The sequence below is a fragment of the Phocoena phocoena genome, chromosome 11 (genome assembly GCF_963924675.1).
Source record: "Phocoena phocoena chromosome 11, mPhoPho1.1, whole genome shotgun sequence".
Taxonomy (NCBI): Eukaryota; Metazoa; Chordata; class Mammalia; order Artiodactyla; family Phocoenidae; genus Phocoena; species Phocoena phocoena.
This window is the reverse complement of record NC_089229.1, coordinates 19,796,663-19,811,356: the sequence shown is the minus strand read 5'-3', so window position 1 is coordinate 19,811,356 and position 14,694 is coordinate 19,796,663. Positions and strand designations below refer to the sequence as shown.

Here is a 14,694-nt window from a genome sequence, read left to right as displayed (position 1 = left end):
TTTTCATTTGTTAGATTGGCAACAATTAAAAGGACAGGGCATACAGAATTGCTTTCAAACTCTGCTGTGGGAGTATAAATTGCCTCAGTCTTGGAGCAGTTTGGAGCTACTTTTTGGCATTTAAATTGAGCATCGTTTTTTGGCCCAGTAATACTACTTCTAGGAATTCATCTTTCAGAAACACTGAAAGTGCGCCAAAGCCTTCTATATAAGGATGTTCACTGAGCATTGTTTGTAATAGGAAAACATATAATGTAGAAATCTATCATTAGGAGAATGATGAAATAAATATGGCATCTCACTGTATACCATGATGAGGGAGACCTATGTGTACTGACATTGGCAAGATCTCCACGGAACATTTTTATTTTAAAAATTTATTTAGTTATTTATTTTAAATTTATTTATTTATGGCTGCGTTGGGTCTTCGTTGCTGTGTGCAGGCTTTCTCTAGTTGCGGCGAGTGGGGGCTACTCTTTGTTGCAGTGCACAGGCTTCTCATTGCAGTGGCTTCTCTTGTTGTGGAGCATGGGCTCTAGGCACACGGGCTTCAGTAGTTGCGGCACGTGGGCTCAGTAGTTGTGGCTCGTGTGCTCTAGAGCTCAGGCTCAGTAGTTGTGGCGCACGGGCTTAGTTGCTCTGCGGCGTGTGGGATCTTCCCAGATCAGGGCTCAAACCTGCGTCCCCTGCATTGGCAGGCGGATTCTTAACCACTGTGCCACCAGGGAAGTCCCAACCATGGAACATTTTTAAATAAATAAAAAAGCAAGTCCCAGAAAAATACGTTCACAATAGCATTTATGTGAAAAGGATAACAGCCAAGACAGTGTGTGTGTGTGTGTGTGTGTGTGTGTGTGTATGCGTGTGTGTGTATGCGTCACATGGCGGGGGAGAGTAAGATGGGGTGAGGAAGGGCAGGTGTGAACGAGTGGGGAGACTATTGCAATCAGGAGACTGAAAATACAAATTATTTTAAAAGCCATAAAAACTGTTCATGTGTTTTTCCTTCTAAAAAGTCAAAAAATAAAAATTCATCAGAGTCCCTTTCTTTTTCAGGTGCAGCCACGATGTACACAAGATATAAAATAGTAGAGAAGCAAAACCAAACCAGCGATTTCAGCACTCCTGTTTTTAACTTGGTGTCGTTAGTTCTAGGATTGGTGGGATGCATCGGGTTGGGCATTGTAGCCAATTTCCAGGTATGACCTGAAGTTTTTCTGGTTATTGGGGGTGATGGAGTATATGTATCTGGAGGAGAGAAGCAAGAGCACCAGAGGCACGCTTGTGCCAGCACAGCTCTCAAATAGTTGATGAGCGTATGAATATTGGGATAGTTTGCTTCTTAGAAACAAATCTTCGTCATTTGCAAGTCAGCCCAGCCTAGTACTTGAGAGAGATGGGGTGCGTGTGTGAGAGAGAGCGTGCTTCAGACCATGCTGTGGGCTCTGGGTTGCTCTGTGTTCTTGTTGATGTGGTTTAATGTGCTGGGAGAGCTACTTCAGTCATTGTAATGATTTCATTAACATCGTGAAAACGTTTCTGTGTATGAGCGTGTGTATGTTTACTGATTCTACTGTTTGGGCCTCTGGTGTTCAATTCAAAGAGAGGCATCTGATCTCTTCCTTTCACAGATGAGGATCTAGGGACATGGAGGTGAAATAAGTTGGTCAGGGTTACTCAGCTAATCAGTTGCAGGGCCAAAATATGGCCTTACTGAGCAAATTAACTTATACAACAACAACTGCAGAGTCCACTTGACATATTCTTACTGTGTCAAGTGCTGGAAAAAATCCTACATGTTTTATTCTAATTTTTGGATTCCTTTCATTCCGAAGTCTCTCTCAGGAAGGCATGGTATTTGTCTATGGAGGCAATATTTTATATTTTACAAGTATGTGTTGTATTTCAAATGAGTACTAATTATGAGCACTCGCCTTACAGGGTTATTGCTGGGATTCGATGAGATAATGTACAGTGCCCAGCAGTCTGTACTTAGCCGTCTTCATGGTCATCGGTTCATCACTATAGGCCAACACCCTGGAGGGCCTGCTCTGTCATCACCATTGTCCCTTTGTGACCGTAGAAAGGAGGTTACTCCTGGAGGACTTTTGGTTCTGCCTGGGGGTATTCCTTTAACTTTTTTCCCACCAGAGGTGGGTTGATCTTCTGTGATGCTTACTTTATAAAAACGTGTCAGCCTTCAGTGCTAGCTGGCTGTTCAAGTCCACATCTGCACACTGAAGCTGCAGCAGAGGGGCACTGCCTCCTGGTGTGTACCTGGGAGGCTGATAACCTCAGGACACCGCCTGTACTGTCTGCTGTCCACCTGTTCTCTAGTGTCTGCTCCTGCATGAGTCAGACCATTGTCAGAGGGCCCTCTGCCTCACCTGCATCACGTGGGCCTCAGAGAATCACCTTTTCTGCCCTGCACATGCAGGAAGCCATCTGTCATTGGTGGGGGGGGACAGTATAATAAAGTGCTCTGGGAAACTCAGTGCTGTGTTGTGAGGGGTGAGAAATCCTTCCTTGTATGACACAGAACCTTCAGGACAACCTAGGGGAGGGATATTCTTCCAGGTCTGGTGGCCAACAAGTTTTCGTTTTGGGATGTTACAAATCCACAGCTAACAGTGTTTCCTTGTTAACACGGGTGAAAGCTGAGAGCCAAATTTGTAGCCTCCCTGAAGCAAGCCTATAGGGCTTCCAGGAGGCCGTCTTGTGAACTCAGTTTGCTTCCGGCTTCGTTTAACTTTCCTACTCTATTGTCTCTGTGTTAGGAAATAAACATCACTAGTTGCCTATGACATTTGTCACATGGTAGAGACTCTTGATAACATTTCCTTACGTTTTATGATTGTGTGCGTTTTGGGTTCCATAACAACATTTATTGAAGTTTTCTTTTTTTCTTCTTTCTTTTTCTTATTTGGCCGGGCTGCACGGCTTGTGGGATCTTAGTTCCCCGACCAGGGATTGAACCCTGGTCCCGGCAGTGAGAGCATGGAGTCCTAACCACTGGACCACCTGGGAATTCTTATTGAAGTTTTCTAGGTGACAGACATTTATGAAAACATTTCATGCTTTAACTCGTATAATTCTAATAATGACCTTAGAAGATAGGTAGTATTATTTTCCTCATTTATCAATGGAGAAATGGAGACCCAGAGAGGTTAATACTCTCCCCAAATCCTGTGAGTCATGAAAAGTCACCTTTGATTGAAGCAGTCTGCCCAGAACCTGTGGGGAAGAGTTAACCTCTAGGCCAGAATGAGAAAATCTCTGTGAGAAAAAACCATGTACACAATTCACAGTTCTAGGGCTTCCCAGGTGGCGCAGTGGTTAAAGAATCCGCCTGCCAATGCAGGGGACACAGGTTCTAGCCCTGGTCCACAAAGATCCCACATGTTGCGGAGCAACTAAGCCCATGCACCACAACTACTGAGCCCGCGTGCCGCCGCTACTGAAGCCCACATGCCTAGAGCCCATACTCCGCAACAAAGAGAAGCCACCACAATGAGAAGCCCACACACCGCAACGAGGAGTAGCCCCCGCTCGCCGCAACTAGACAAAAACCTGCACGCAGCAACGAAGACCCAGTGCAGCCAAAAATAAAATAAACTTAAAAAAAAAAGAATGATAAATTTTTTTTCCCTAAAATTAGGGAAAAAATTCACAGTTCTAGCGTCAGAAAGCACGATGGAAAAATTATTTTCAAAGGGAAGGTGGCAACTTGGAAGGATATAAGTTGTCTAGTGGAATGTGGGTATGACTTGTCCTGTGGGGGGGATAGTATGCACTGTATGATATCCCATCACATTATTCTCGGAATGACTCAACATCACAAGTGATAACGGCCATCAGTATTTAAACCATAAAGGGCAGACTTCAGGAAGAAGGCTTAGGTGGTTAGATAATTACACTTTGGTTCCTTTTAAGGTTTCTGTGAAGTGATTACATCTTCACAAAGACCAGAAATAGAATTTCTAACTTTCCTGAGAGCAAAGTGTTTGCCTTGTCATTGTTCCCGTAAATGTATCTTTACAACTTCCGTTTTTGATACCCCGCAATTCACTTTCGGCGTGCCGTAAGCAAACCTATGTGAGCGGCTGCCTCAAGAAGAATTAGAGATGTGAGGGCGGGAGACGGCATTGGCTGCTGCTTTTTCTTGAGGGGGAGTAAGCTGTACTTACCAGGAGTTCACAGCTAGCACTCTTTCCTGCACTGGTGGATAAGATGGCTACTTTTTGGTGTCTCCTCACCAAGCAATCTCCGTCAATGCTTTCCTGTCCCTCAAGAAGTCTCCTTTTTGGAAAAGTCAAGTTTCCTGAGGTTGAATCCTCTCAATAGTCTAGTTTTCTCTACTTTTATTATCTTTTTTTTTTTTTACCGGTACGCGGGCCTCTCACTGTTGTGGCCTCTCCCGTTGTGGAGCCCAGGCTCCGGACGCGCAGGCTCAGCGGCCATGGCTCACGGGCCCAGCCGCTCCGCGGCATGTGGGATCTTCCCGGACCGGGGCACGAACCCGTGTTCCCTGCATCGGCAGGCGGACTCTCAACCACTGCGCCACCAGGGAAGCCCTATTATCTTTTAAATTAACAAGAGTTTCAAAAAGAGCTACCAGGTTTTCATCTTAACCTCTATCCAAAATTCATGTCTGATCTGAGTCGTTTCCCTTCTAAAAGACATCTTTGATGAGCAAATATGTATTCCACAGTGAAAAGGGCACACTGGAAACACACCTCCTGCTAATTCAAGGGCCTTTTGATCTGATTTCGTCAGGGCTAATGTGGGTGTCATGAAGCTTGCAGATTAAGATCTGATGTATTGAATTGGCCAGGGTTGAGGAAGCAAGTTTCCTGACGGTGCTAGTGGGGGGTGGAAACAAAGTATGTAAATTCAGGATTTGATTTACTTATTAGCATAGAAAGAAAATGGAGAGTGGAAAGTACCAGGACTACCAGGTTATTCCTAAAACAACCCCAGCTCATTAGCATTAGATGCTTTGCCTTTTGTTTATTTTCCCTTGCTCAAATGTGCCTAACATTCAAGGGGTGAAAAGGATTTGTTTTTCTTAATTCTTTTATAATTTTTTTGGTTTAATATGGGTTTCCCCCCCCAGTTTTATTGAGATATTATTACTGAACCAGGCCCATCTGCCCAACTCGCAGCAAGCCAAACGTTTGCTATGGAACAAGCAAGTTCCTGGCATTTACTCCAGTGCCGGGAAGGCTTTTCTCTTGGTCATCTTCTGCAAGCAGCTGTATTTTCCAAAGATGGGGTGTGTGCATCTGTGATGCCTGGTGGCTTTGAGGAGCCCAAAGCAAGTGAGTGAGTGTTCGGCTCTTGATGTGCACAGACTCACGCTGAGTAACAGCACATGTGTGACTTTCTCTCTAGGAGTTAACTGTCCCCGTGGTACACGATGGCGGTGCCCTTTTGGCGTTTGTCTGCGGTGTTGTGTACACGCTCCTGCAATCCATCATCTCTTACAAATCGTGTCCCCAGTGGAACAGCCTTTCCACATGCCGCATACGGATGGCCATCTCTGCCGTTTCCTCTGCAGCCATCATCCCCAGTATCCTTTCTTACATTTGTCAGTGTCCTTGCAAGCTTGACACCCTCGCCGCCCCACTCCCCTCCAAAAAAAATGGAGAAAGCAAAGGTTAACAGCCAAGTGTCAACAGGCTTCAGAAGAACGATTGGGAGAAACGGGTAAATCATAAGGAAAATATCTCAACGTTGTCTGGTTAAATCAAAAGAATCTTTGGGGAAAAGAATGGTGTGAAAGGAAAATGAAAAACAATGTCAGAACACTTCAGTCTCTATTTACTTTCCTTCCACAGGGTCGGTTTCGTGAGCCATGTGAAAATATTTATTTTTCTCTGTAGTGCTTGGCTAAAGACCTCAAATATTGATATTGTACTTAAAGTAATAGCCTTGTGGATTCCCAAGAGGCCCGACTTTCCCTTCTCCCCACACATAGGTGGTTAGATGGTTTGATTTATTCATCCATATTAAGAGGTTTTAAAAAGCTCTATACTATTTATTTCTAAGTCATTTAAATACATTTAGCCTTTTCTTTTTATCACTGATTTCATTTTCAAAATGAAATTTTATTTTTCCTAATTCAACAATGTGAAAAGAAAATAGAAATTTATCATACCTGTATATTCTGATTTAGAAGAAATGAAAAACAACCCTTCCTTCCTTTTTTTTTTCCTTTTTCATTCTTTCTTTTCCTTTTTTTCCCCCCAAGAGGTATTTAACAAAGAAAAAAAAAGCTGTGGTCTTTCAAGGGTGGAAAATTCCCCATCTTTCAAAATACCATCTGCAGTCATAGCAAATGCTAAAGAGTCATTAAAAATTGGTGATTATTTTCAGACTGTAGGAAAATGGAACTATTTTATTAGCGGTAGTCTTGTTCATCCAAGTTGGGTTGTGGTACAAAGTGGGCAAGCTTGAGTAAAAAGATATTTTGTCATCATGTGCTTCTAAGTATTAAGCCTTGCATTTTTCTTTTAAAATTGGAGCTATAGGGACTTCCTGGTGGCGCAGTGGTGAAGGATCCACCTGCCAATGCAGGGGACACGGGTTCGAGCCCTGGTCCGGGAAGATCCCACATGCTGCAGAGCAACTAAGCCCATGCACAACAACTACTGAGCCTGTGCTCTAGAGCCCATGAGCCACAACTACTGAGCCTGTATGCCACAACTACTGAAGCCCACGTGCCTAGAGCCCGTGCTCCACCACAAGAGAAGCCACCGCAATGAGAAGCCCGCACACTGCAATAAAGAGTAGGTCCCGCTCGCTGCAACTAGACAAAGCCTGGGCGCAGCAAAGAAGACCCAATGCAACCAAAAATAAATAAATTAATTAAAAATTTTTCTTAAAAAAAAAAATTGGAGCTATACAAAATGTGAAGTCTAAGGATGGTTTTGGGTTTTGTTTTTGTCATTTAGGGAAGAAAAATTTTAATTACAAAATTTCTAAGCACAGAGGAACCAAATTCTAGTATTGAGAAATTTAACAACAAACTATACACCCTGGTTCCTAAGATAGTTCCTTCTCTGTTTCCTTGTCCTATTTATGGATTGAAGACATTCATGCTTTCTCTTGAGACGGATCTCCTCAAACCTTTTAGCTTGTTTTAGTTGTAAGATTTATAGAACCACTTGTAAAGTCAAAAACAAAGTTTTTTGGTATAGGAAAACTTTCCTTGCTTCCAACTTTGGAGACAGATCTCTAGGTACTAAAATGAGAGAGGTTTAGCAGAATTACTTTTTCAAGCCAGAGTTTCACATACTAATAGTTCCCATTTCTAGGAAGTTCGTATGAGCCATGCTGACGGGTAGGATCCCTGAACAGAAACAGGTTATATGTCTTTATCTAATTAACTTGAACAAATTCATCCATAGGAAAAAGTCTTTTGTCTTAAACATTAGCATGGATTTATATTTCCTTAGAAAGATTTTAAAGTATCTTGAAAATGTCCTTGTTTCTCTTTCCTGTATTAGTTCCGTGAAACCTTATTTGACTCCTGAAGAAACTGAGAACTGGAATCACGCTTCCGAGCCCTTCCTACTAAACTATCCATCTTGCATTCAGCTTCTGCAGCTTTCAAAAGGCTTCACAAAATCACTAACAGGGCAAAGGCCGGTTCCTTTGTGTGAGACGCAGTCTGAGGCTGCCTATTTCTCCGACCTCCGTTTTACACTTTCTTCCCTGACTGTGGCTCTTTCCCGTTCTCTGCTTTTGCCCATGCTCTTCTTCTTGCCTGGATAACCTTCTCCACTTTGTCTTTCTAGAACTGAACTGTCTGTCCAACACACAGTAGCCACTGGCCACACGAGGCTGTTGAGCATTCAAACGTGGGTAGTCTGTGTAGAGAAGGGCCGTAAGTGTAAAACACTGGATTTCAAAGACTTAATGAGAAAAAAAATGTAAAATATCTCATTAATAATTGTTTATATTATTACATGTTGAAATGACAACATGTTTGATATATTGGGTTAAATACGATACGTTAATATTAATTTCATTAGGCTCTTTTTCGTTTCTGTCAATGTGGTGACTATAGTAGAGAACATTGTTACACAATATGCCTGAATTTCTGTGGGATGATGCTGTCCTAGAGAGCTCCTCAAACCTCACAGCTTAGATTAAACTCAACTCAGTGTAGCTTCCCTGACACCTCAAACCCCATTTCGCTCCAAATTAATAATCTTCCCTCCGAGTCATGACTGCACCCTGTTCTTTTCTCTCTAACGCGGCACATTCCCTGGGTCCGACAAGGCTGTAATGTTTCTGGGAGCTGAGACCAGGTCTTTTTTGCCAGAGTTTTGTCCGCCTCTCCCCCCCACCCACTCCTCCCCAGCATGGGACCTGATGGGACTAAAGATGAGATAAAGAATTAAGTGAAAGAATTAAGTAAGAGGCTTTTAAAACTATTAGAAACAGACATACGGTCATGACATGATTAGAGAACCTTTAGTGTTCTCTACTTCTTTTTATTTTTTGGCCAGCGGCATGCGGGATCTTAGTTCCCTGACCAGGGATTGAACCCGCGCCCCCAGCTCTGGAAGCGTCGAGTCTTAACCACTGGACTGCCAGGGAAGTCCCATTCTCTACTTCTTTTACTTTGAGAAACTGAGAGGTGTTAAGCATTGCAAAACATGGGAGGTGGCGGAGGGCAGGGAGAGAGGGTGCTGACTCCAAATTCAGAGGAGGCGCTAAACTTGGCATTGATTGACGCAACACTTGGAATTAACATTTTGCAAAAACTTTTAAAGAGCATCCCATTTCTCCCTAGCTTTCTCTTTGGCCTTCTATGTTCAATCAAAATGGTTGTCACCACCTTTGTGCAGACAGTCTTGTCCACGTTGGGCAGTAGCCTCAGTCCCTGGCCTTATTAGGCTGGCCTCTCAGGATTTGTCCTTCGTCCCCAAGGTCAGATGTAGGATGTATCTTTCTGATTTGTAAACCCTTTGGGCCAGGGAGGAAGGGCTCCGCTTATACCCAGTTACTCAATGGAAAAATCTGTTTTTTTAAAATTTTTATAAAGATAATACATTAAATTTCTGTAGCTTGTTTTTGTATATGAGCCTTGGTACTTTGTGATGCTTTGAAATGTTAATTTTTTCCTTGAAGCTGTTGCCTTGAACATAGTATTTTAGGAAAAAGAATTTTAATCAATATTATTATTTAGGGACAATAGTATTTTAGGGGAAAACTACTGCAAAAGTACCCATATTAGACTGCTGTGTCATTTTGACCAAACTTAAAAAACAGGGTCAAGCAAAATGTATCCACAGATTAAAAGTCTTCTATACATAACTGACAAAGTATTGCTAAGGAATGACTACTTCCGTGTTGTATTTTAACTGCTGCCATGATCGAACTTAAGGTTTGAGATGATAAGAAGCTGATATAACTTGTTTGATAGCAGAAATGTTGGCACTAACATGTGAACATTGTGTAATGGTTATATTATTAGAAGAATAACCTATTCTTTATTCTTCTAATAAAGGACCTATTTTCTCCTGTAGTTTCCTTAACAATTTCGTTTTTTAGTGATTGCCTGTGCTTCATTAATTTCTGTAACCAAGCTGGAGTGGAATCCAAAAGAAAAGGTAAACTATAAGCTGTTTTCAATATGATTGTCAAACCTGGTTCCTTGAATTATTTTCAAAATTATTTTTTAAAATTTGAAATTAAAATTTTAAACCCTTCAACCATCGAGGCTTAGTAAAAGAGGCGAGATTTAATGGTAGGGAAACAATGCGAATGAAGGTGTATGGAGGTCAGAGGAAGCACCACATGTTAAGCAGAGGTGATGAAAACAGAGTAGAAGATGGTTTGTATCAGCATAGGGTGAGAAATAAATGTGGTCGGGGATAAGGTTGTGGGGGAATAGTTTGTGCAAGGCTTTAAGAGGTGGGCAGAGAGGCTCATGCTTGATGTAGGTGATCGGCCGAAGGCTTTTGAACAGGAAAGTAAATGAAAAGAATATTATTGGAGGGCTTCCCAGGTGGCGCAGTGGTTGAGAGTCCGCCTGCCGATGCAGGGGACACGGGTTCGTGTGGGATTCGCCATCATCCCACATGCCGCGGAGCAGCTGGGCCCGTGAGCCATGGCCGCTGAGCCTGCGCGTCCGGAACCTGTGCTCCGCAACGGGAGAGGCCACAACAGTGAGAGGCCCGCGTACCGCAAAAAAAAAAGAATATTATTGGAAGAAAATTAGAAGAGACACCTGGGATGTATTGAAGAGGAGAGAGACCGGAGTTAGAATGGCAGAGAGAAGGCAGTTCCACTAGTTTAGATTTTAAATCAAGATTCCCCTAGACTGGAAGAAATAGCATAAGAATGAAAGGACGTGATGAAGTGAAGATGACTTCCAAGTTTTTGTCTTGGGTGAACCAAAGAACCTGTTCTCATGAACAGATAAGATTGGGTCCCTTGGGACTTCCCTGGTGGTCCAGTGGCTAAGACTCAGCGCTCCTAATGCAGGGGGCCCAGATTTGATCCCTGGTCACGGAACTAGATCCCACATGCTGCAACTAAGAGTTTGCATGCCGCAACTAAAGATTCCATGTGCCACAACTAAAAGATCCTGCGTGCTGCAACTAAGACCCAGCGCAGCCAAATAAATGAATAAATATTTTTAAAAAAGAAGACGAAAAGATTGGGTCCTTAACAGGAATAAATGATTTCATGGGGAGAAATGGATGGGTTTGGTTTCAGAATCGTTGAATCTGAAGCTATAGTGAAACGCCGAGGAGAAATGTCCAGTTAGACATGGGGGACTAGACCTGGGGTAGGATCAAGAGCCATCAGAGCATAGGGTAGAGTGACGGGTAGTTTCCAGACCAAACATCAGAACACAAGGAATCAGATGTTTCGAATTAAGATCAACTCATGTCGTTAGTTACCTACAGAGAGAAGGGAGTTAGTGAGGAGCAGCAGTTTTTCCCAAGGGGCAGGTGGACTTACTGATGTTTTTCAAAGAGCAGTTTCAGGGGCTTCCCTGGTGGCGCAGTGGTTAAGGATCTGCCTGCCAATGCAGGGTACACGGGTTTGAGCCCCGGTCCAGGAAGATCCCACATGCCGCAGAGCAACTAAGCCCGTGAGCCACAACTACTGAGCCTGTGCTCTACAGCCCGTGAGCCACAACTACTGAGCCCGCCTTGCTACAACTACTGAAGCCCGCGTGGCTAGAGCTCGTGCTCTGCAACAAGAGAAGCCACCACAATGAGAATCCTGCACCCCGCAATGAAGAGCTGCCCCCGCTCGCCGCAACTAGATAAAGCCCACATGTAGCAACGAAGACCCAATGCAGCCAAAAAAAAAAGCCCAATCCCTTTGTTTAAAAAAAAAAGCAGTTTCAGGGGCTTCCCTGGTGGTCCATTGTTTGACTCCGTGCTTCCACTGCAGGGAGCATGGGTTCGATCCCTGGTCGGGGTAATGGCAGGGTCAGAGGAAGCACTTTCCACCAGAGGGGATTCTGGCAGGTGATGGAAGCCTGCAAGAAGCAAGTGAGAGACTGAAGACGGTGAGGGCGAGCCAGGCAGAAGTTAGAAAAAAAGTGCTTCCTGATAAGGAGAGCTCACAGAAGAGTAGCCCTAGGTGTATTTTACTTCTTAACCACTGGGGGGAGGCCTTCCACCACAAATCAAACAAATCAGCAGCTGGGAAGGATTCATCAAAGCATATTCCCCAGTTGAAAAACCTTTTTTCATTTCATTTTCTATCTTAAAAATGTGAAAAGTACCTGGTTTTCTATTCACTCCCCTTCTGTTCCCCAATATCCACGAATGCAAAGAAAACTCTTTACATAAGTTCACGGAACAGAATAATCGTTTAGGTCCTGCCCCAAACTGTGGAGTGCTTCAGAGGTTTCAGAGCACATTCCTGTGCATTGACTTAACGTGGCAGGGAGGGTAAGAATTATGATGTCCTTGTCCCGTTTTACGTAGCAAGGAGATTAGAGCTTTGCCTGCGTTCATATATGTGTAGTGGAAGAGTCTGGACCCCTCCTTCAGTGCACTGTTATTAATACCATGCTACAGAAATCCTCTCCCACCCCCAAATTCTGCTTCTATTTGATTAAGCCATCTTCATTGTCTAGAGATGATAGGAGATGGGGTGGATCCCCTAGTGCTGTCACCTTTGAAAAGGAAGTGGCCCCCATTCTCGACCCTGTAACGTAGGCCGGTCAGATTCTCCCTGGAGTGGCCTGGATGAGAACAGTGGGTGGATGTGATCCTCCGTGGGGAGGGTGAGCGGTGGTGTCTGAGAGTTTGATGTGCCTCAATTAGATCTTTGTGGTGGATCAAAGAAAAGAACTGACCTGTAATCTAGCACACTTGTTTGTTCACACTTGTAACCTACGGCAGAGCAGACAGTGAAGTAGGAAGAAAATATAGGTTATGATTTGAAATCAGAGGGCTCGAACTGATGACAGTCCACAGGCTAATTGGGCATGTGGGCTAAAGTCAGAATTTAGACAAGAATTTTTTACTTAGATGGTGTTTAAAAATGCTTTTTAAAAATGGTTTCCAGTATTTAAAAATCAGGGGAGCTATCTCACACATACATACAGACACACACACACACACACACACACACACTCCGTGGGTCTTTTTTTGGCCCCGCCGCATGGCATGTGGGATCTTAGTTCCCTGACTAGGGATCAAACCCGAGCCCCCTGCATTGGAAGCACAGAGTCTTAACCACTGGACCAACAGGGAAGTCTCTCTCTCTCTCTCTCTCTCTCTCTCTCTCTCTCTCTCTCTCTCTCTCTCTCTCTCTCTCTCTCTCTCTCTCTCTCTCTCTCTCTCTCTCTCTCTCTCTCTCTCTCTCTCTTCTTAATCTTAAAGGAACACTGGGGTCATACTTTCCTACCTGGCGAGAATGGAATTAAGCTGATGGGGCGTGGGCTCCCCATTGTCCCTCTTTTTGCAACCGTCAGTTTCATTTCTTTTTATTAGTTTCCTGGCCTCCAGAGGCAGCTGACTTTGGAACCCCGAATTAAAGCCATTCTCTTTCTTGTCCTCCATTCTCTCATTCCTGCCCCCAAGAAAATAGTCTCATAATTAGCATTTGCTTTGTAGCTGTGCTTACCTTATAACATCAAGCAGACCTATTTTCTGAACTGACGTTTTCTATAGTAACAGAGAAACACAAAACCCAGGGGTGATAGCCAGTTTCCTTTAGATGCATACTTGAAGTCTGGAATAACCATATGGACACTGGGTAGGTGCTTTTCAAGCCTGCCTTTCAACTTTGGGATTCCCAGCTGTGGGAGAGCAAGTCGTGCCTTGTATGGAAAGTTCTTTCTTCTGTTGAGTCCAAATTTGCTTTCCACTCTCAGCCGTTTTGTGATCCTTCTTCTGCCTGTTGAGGTTCCACAGCCAAGTCTTAAAGCCAGAGTGTGTGAGAACCAGAGAGAACTTTTGGGGTCATTGTATTCACATTCTTATCGGGCAGTTGCCCTGATGTGCATCCACGTGGCCTTGCTTACCGTGTTTCCTTCGGGGGTTGATTTACGCTCACTGGACAGCTTTTTCCTTTGGCCTGACCTGCTCATTATTATTTCAGTATGTCCACTAAAGTGAATGCGTTTAGGCTAAATTCTGTTTCTTTTTTTGTTGTTGCTCTTAGGATTATGTATATCATGTAGTGAGTGCGATCTGTGAATGGACAGTGGCCTTTGGTTTTATTTTCTACTTTCTAACATTCATCTACGATTTCCAGGTAGGTATTTATCAATACAAATGTTATAAGTTATGATGCGGATTAGTAGAGATCCATAGAACATTTCTTGCATTTAACATAAGAGCACTATCTTTTTACCCTTATGTGTTTGCAAAAATGTGTAAGTATTATGCAATTTAGTGTATTCCCAAAGGAAAGCATCTTGAATCTCCTCCTAAACAAGGAAACGCTCATCTGTCCTCTGCCATCTGATGCTTATAGTCATAGATCCTGGTTATGTTTTTTTCACAGAGGTCTCACAAGTTCCAAATAACAGGAAATGTGTCTTTTCTTAAAAATAAAAGTGTGTTGTTGAAAAATGTTCTCAAGGCAGAGAGAAGATGGGACCTTGTCAGATTTGGCAACAGGGAAAGTCTTACATTTTGAAACAAGTGAATTACTAGCTAAAAGGTTAGAGAGAAGGCCAAGAAAACTCTTGAGGACCCAACTCGAGCTCAGTACAAACCGTAGTGAGATCATCTCTGAGGGGGTGCAAAGCTGTTGGGAGTTTCAGAGCTGGCACTGGAATTGTTTACCTTCTTTTAAACCTTTTTTTATTTTTTTAAAAATAGAGTGTCACCCTAAGGATATCCACAGAAATCAATGGTGATGTTTGAAGAAAGGAGAATTCAATCTCACTCAAGGAAAGTGGCAGACAATTTCTAGTAGTGGTACAGAGGATAGACAGGGCTTTAACGCTGCCCTGCGTGGAATTTATCTGCAGCACATCCAGGACTTGAATTTCCAATAGTTGTACTATTTCCAAAGGTATATTTTCCTAGAGAATGTAGAGCATTTATGACATTGTAGCAATGTTTTTATAATTTTCTAAGTAGACACTTTTTTATATTAACAAATTCATTACAGAAAAGATAAGGTGTTCCAGAAAATGGAGACCTCTTATTTTTTGTACAGATTCTGTTTTGTTTCTTTGTGTGTAAGAGA

General features: G+C 43.1%; 1 protein-coding gene across 1 annotated transcript in view; it reads left to right on the top strand.

Moving 5' to 3' along the window:
* DRAM1 (DNA damage regulated autophagy modulator 1) overlaps positions 1-14,366 on the top strand; it is a 41,405-nt gene extending 27,039 nt beyond the window's left edge. The window contains exons 3-7 of the mRNA XM_065887684.1: positions 1,057-1,199; positions 5,395-5,572; positions 9,568-9,626; positions 13,657-13,749; positions 14,322-14,366. Of these exons, the coding sequence (XP_065743756.1) occupies positions 1,057-1,199; positions 5,395-5,572; positions 9,568-9,626; positions 13,657-13,749; positions 14,322-14,366 (518 nt within the window). The remainder of the gene's footprint in view (positions 1-1,056; positions 1,200-5,394; positions 5,573-9,567; positions 9,627-13,656; positions 13,750-14,321) is intronic.
* Positions 14,367-14,694: the final 328 nt, after the last annotated feature.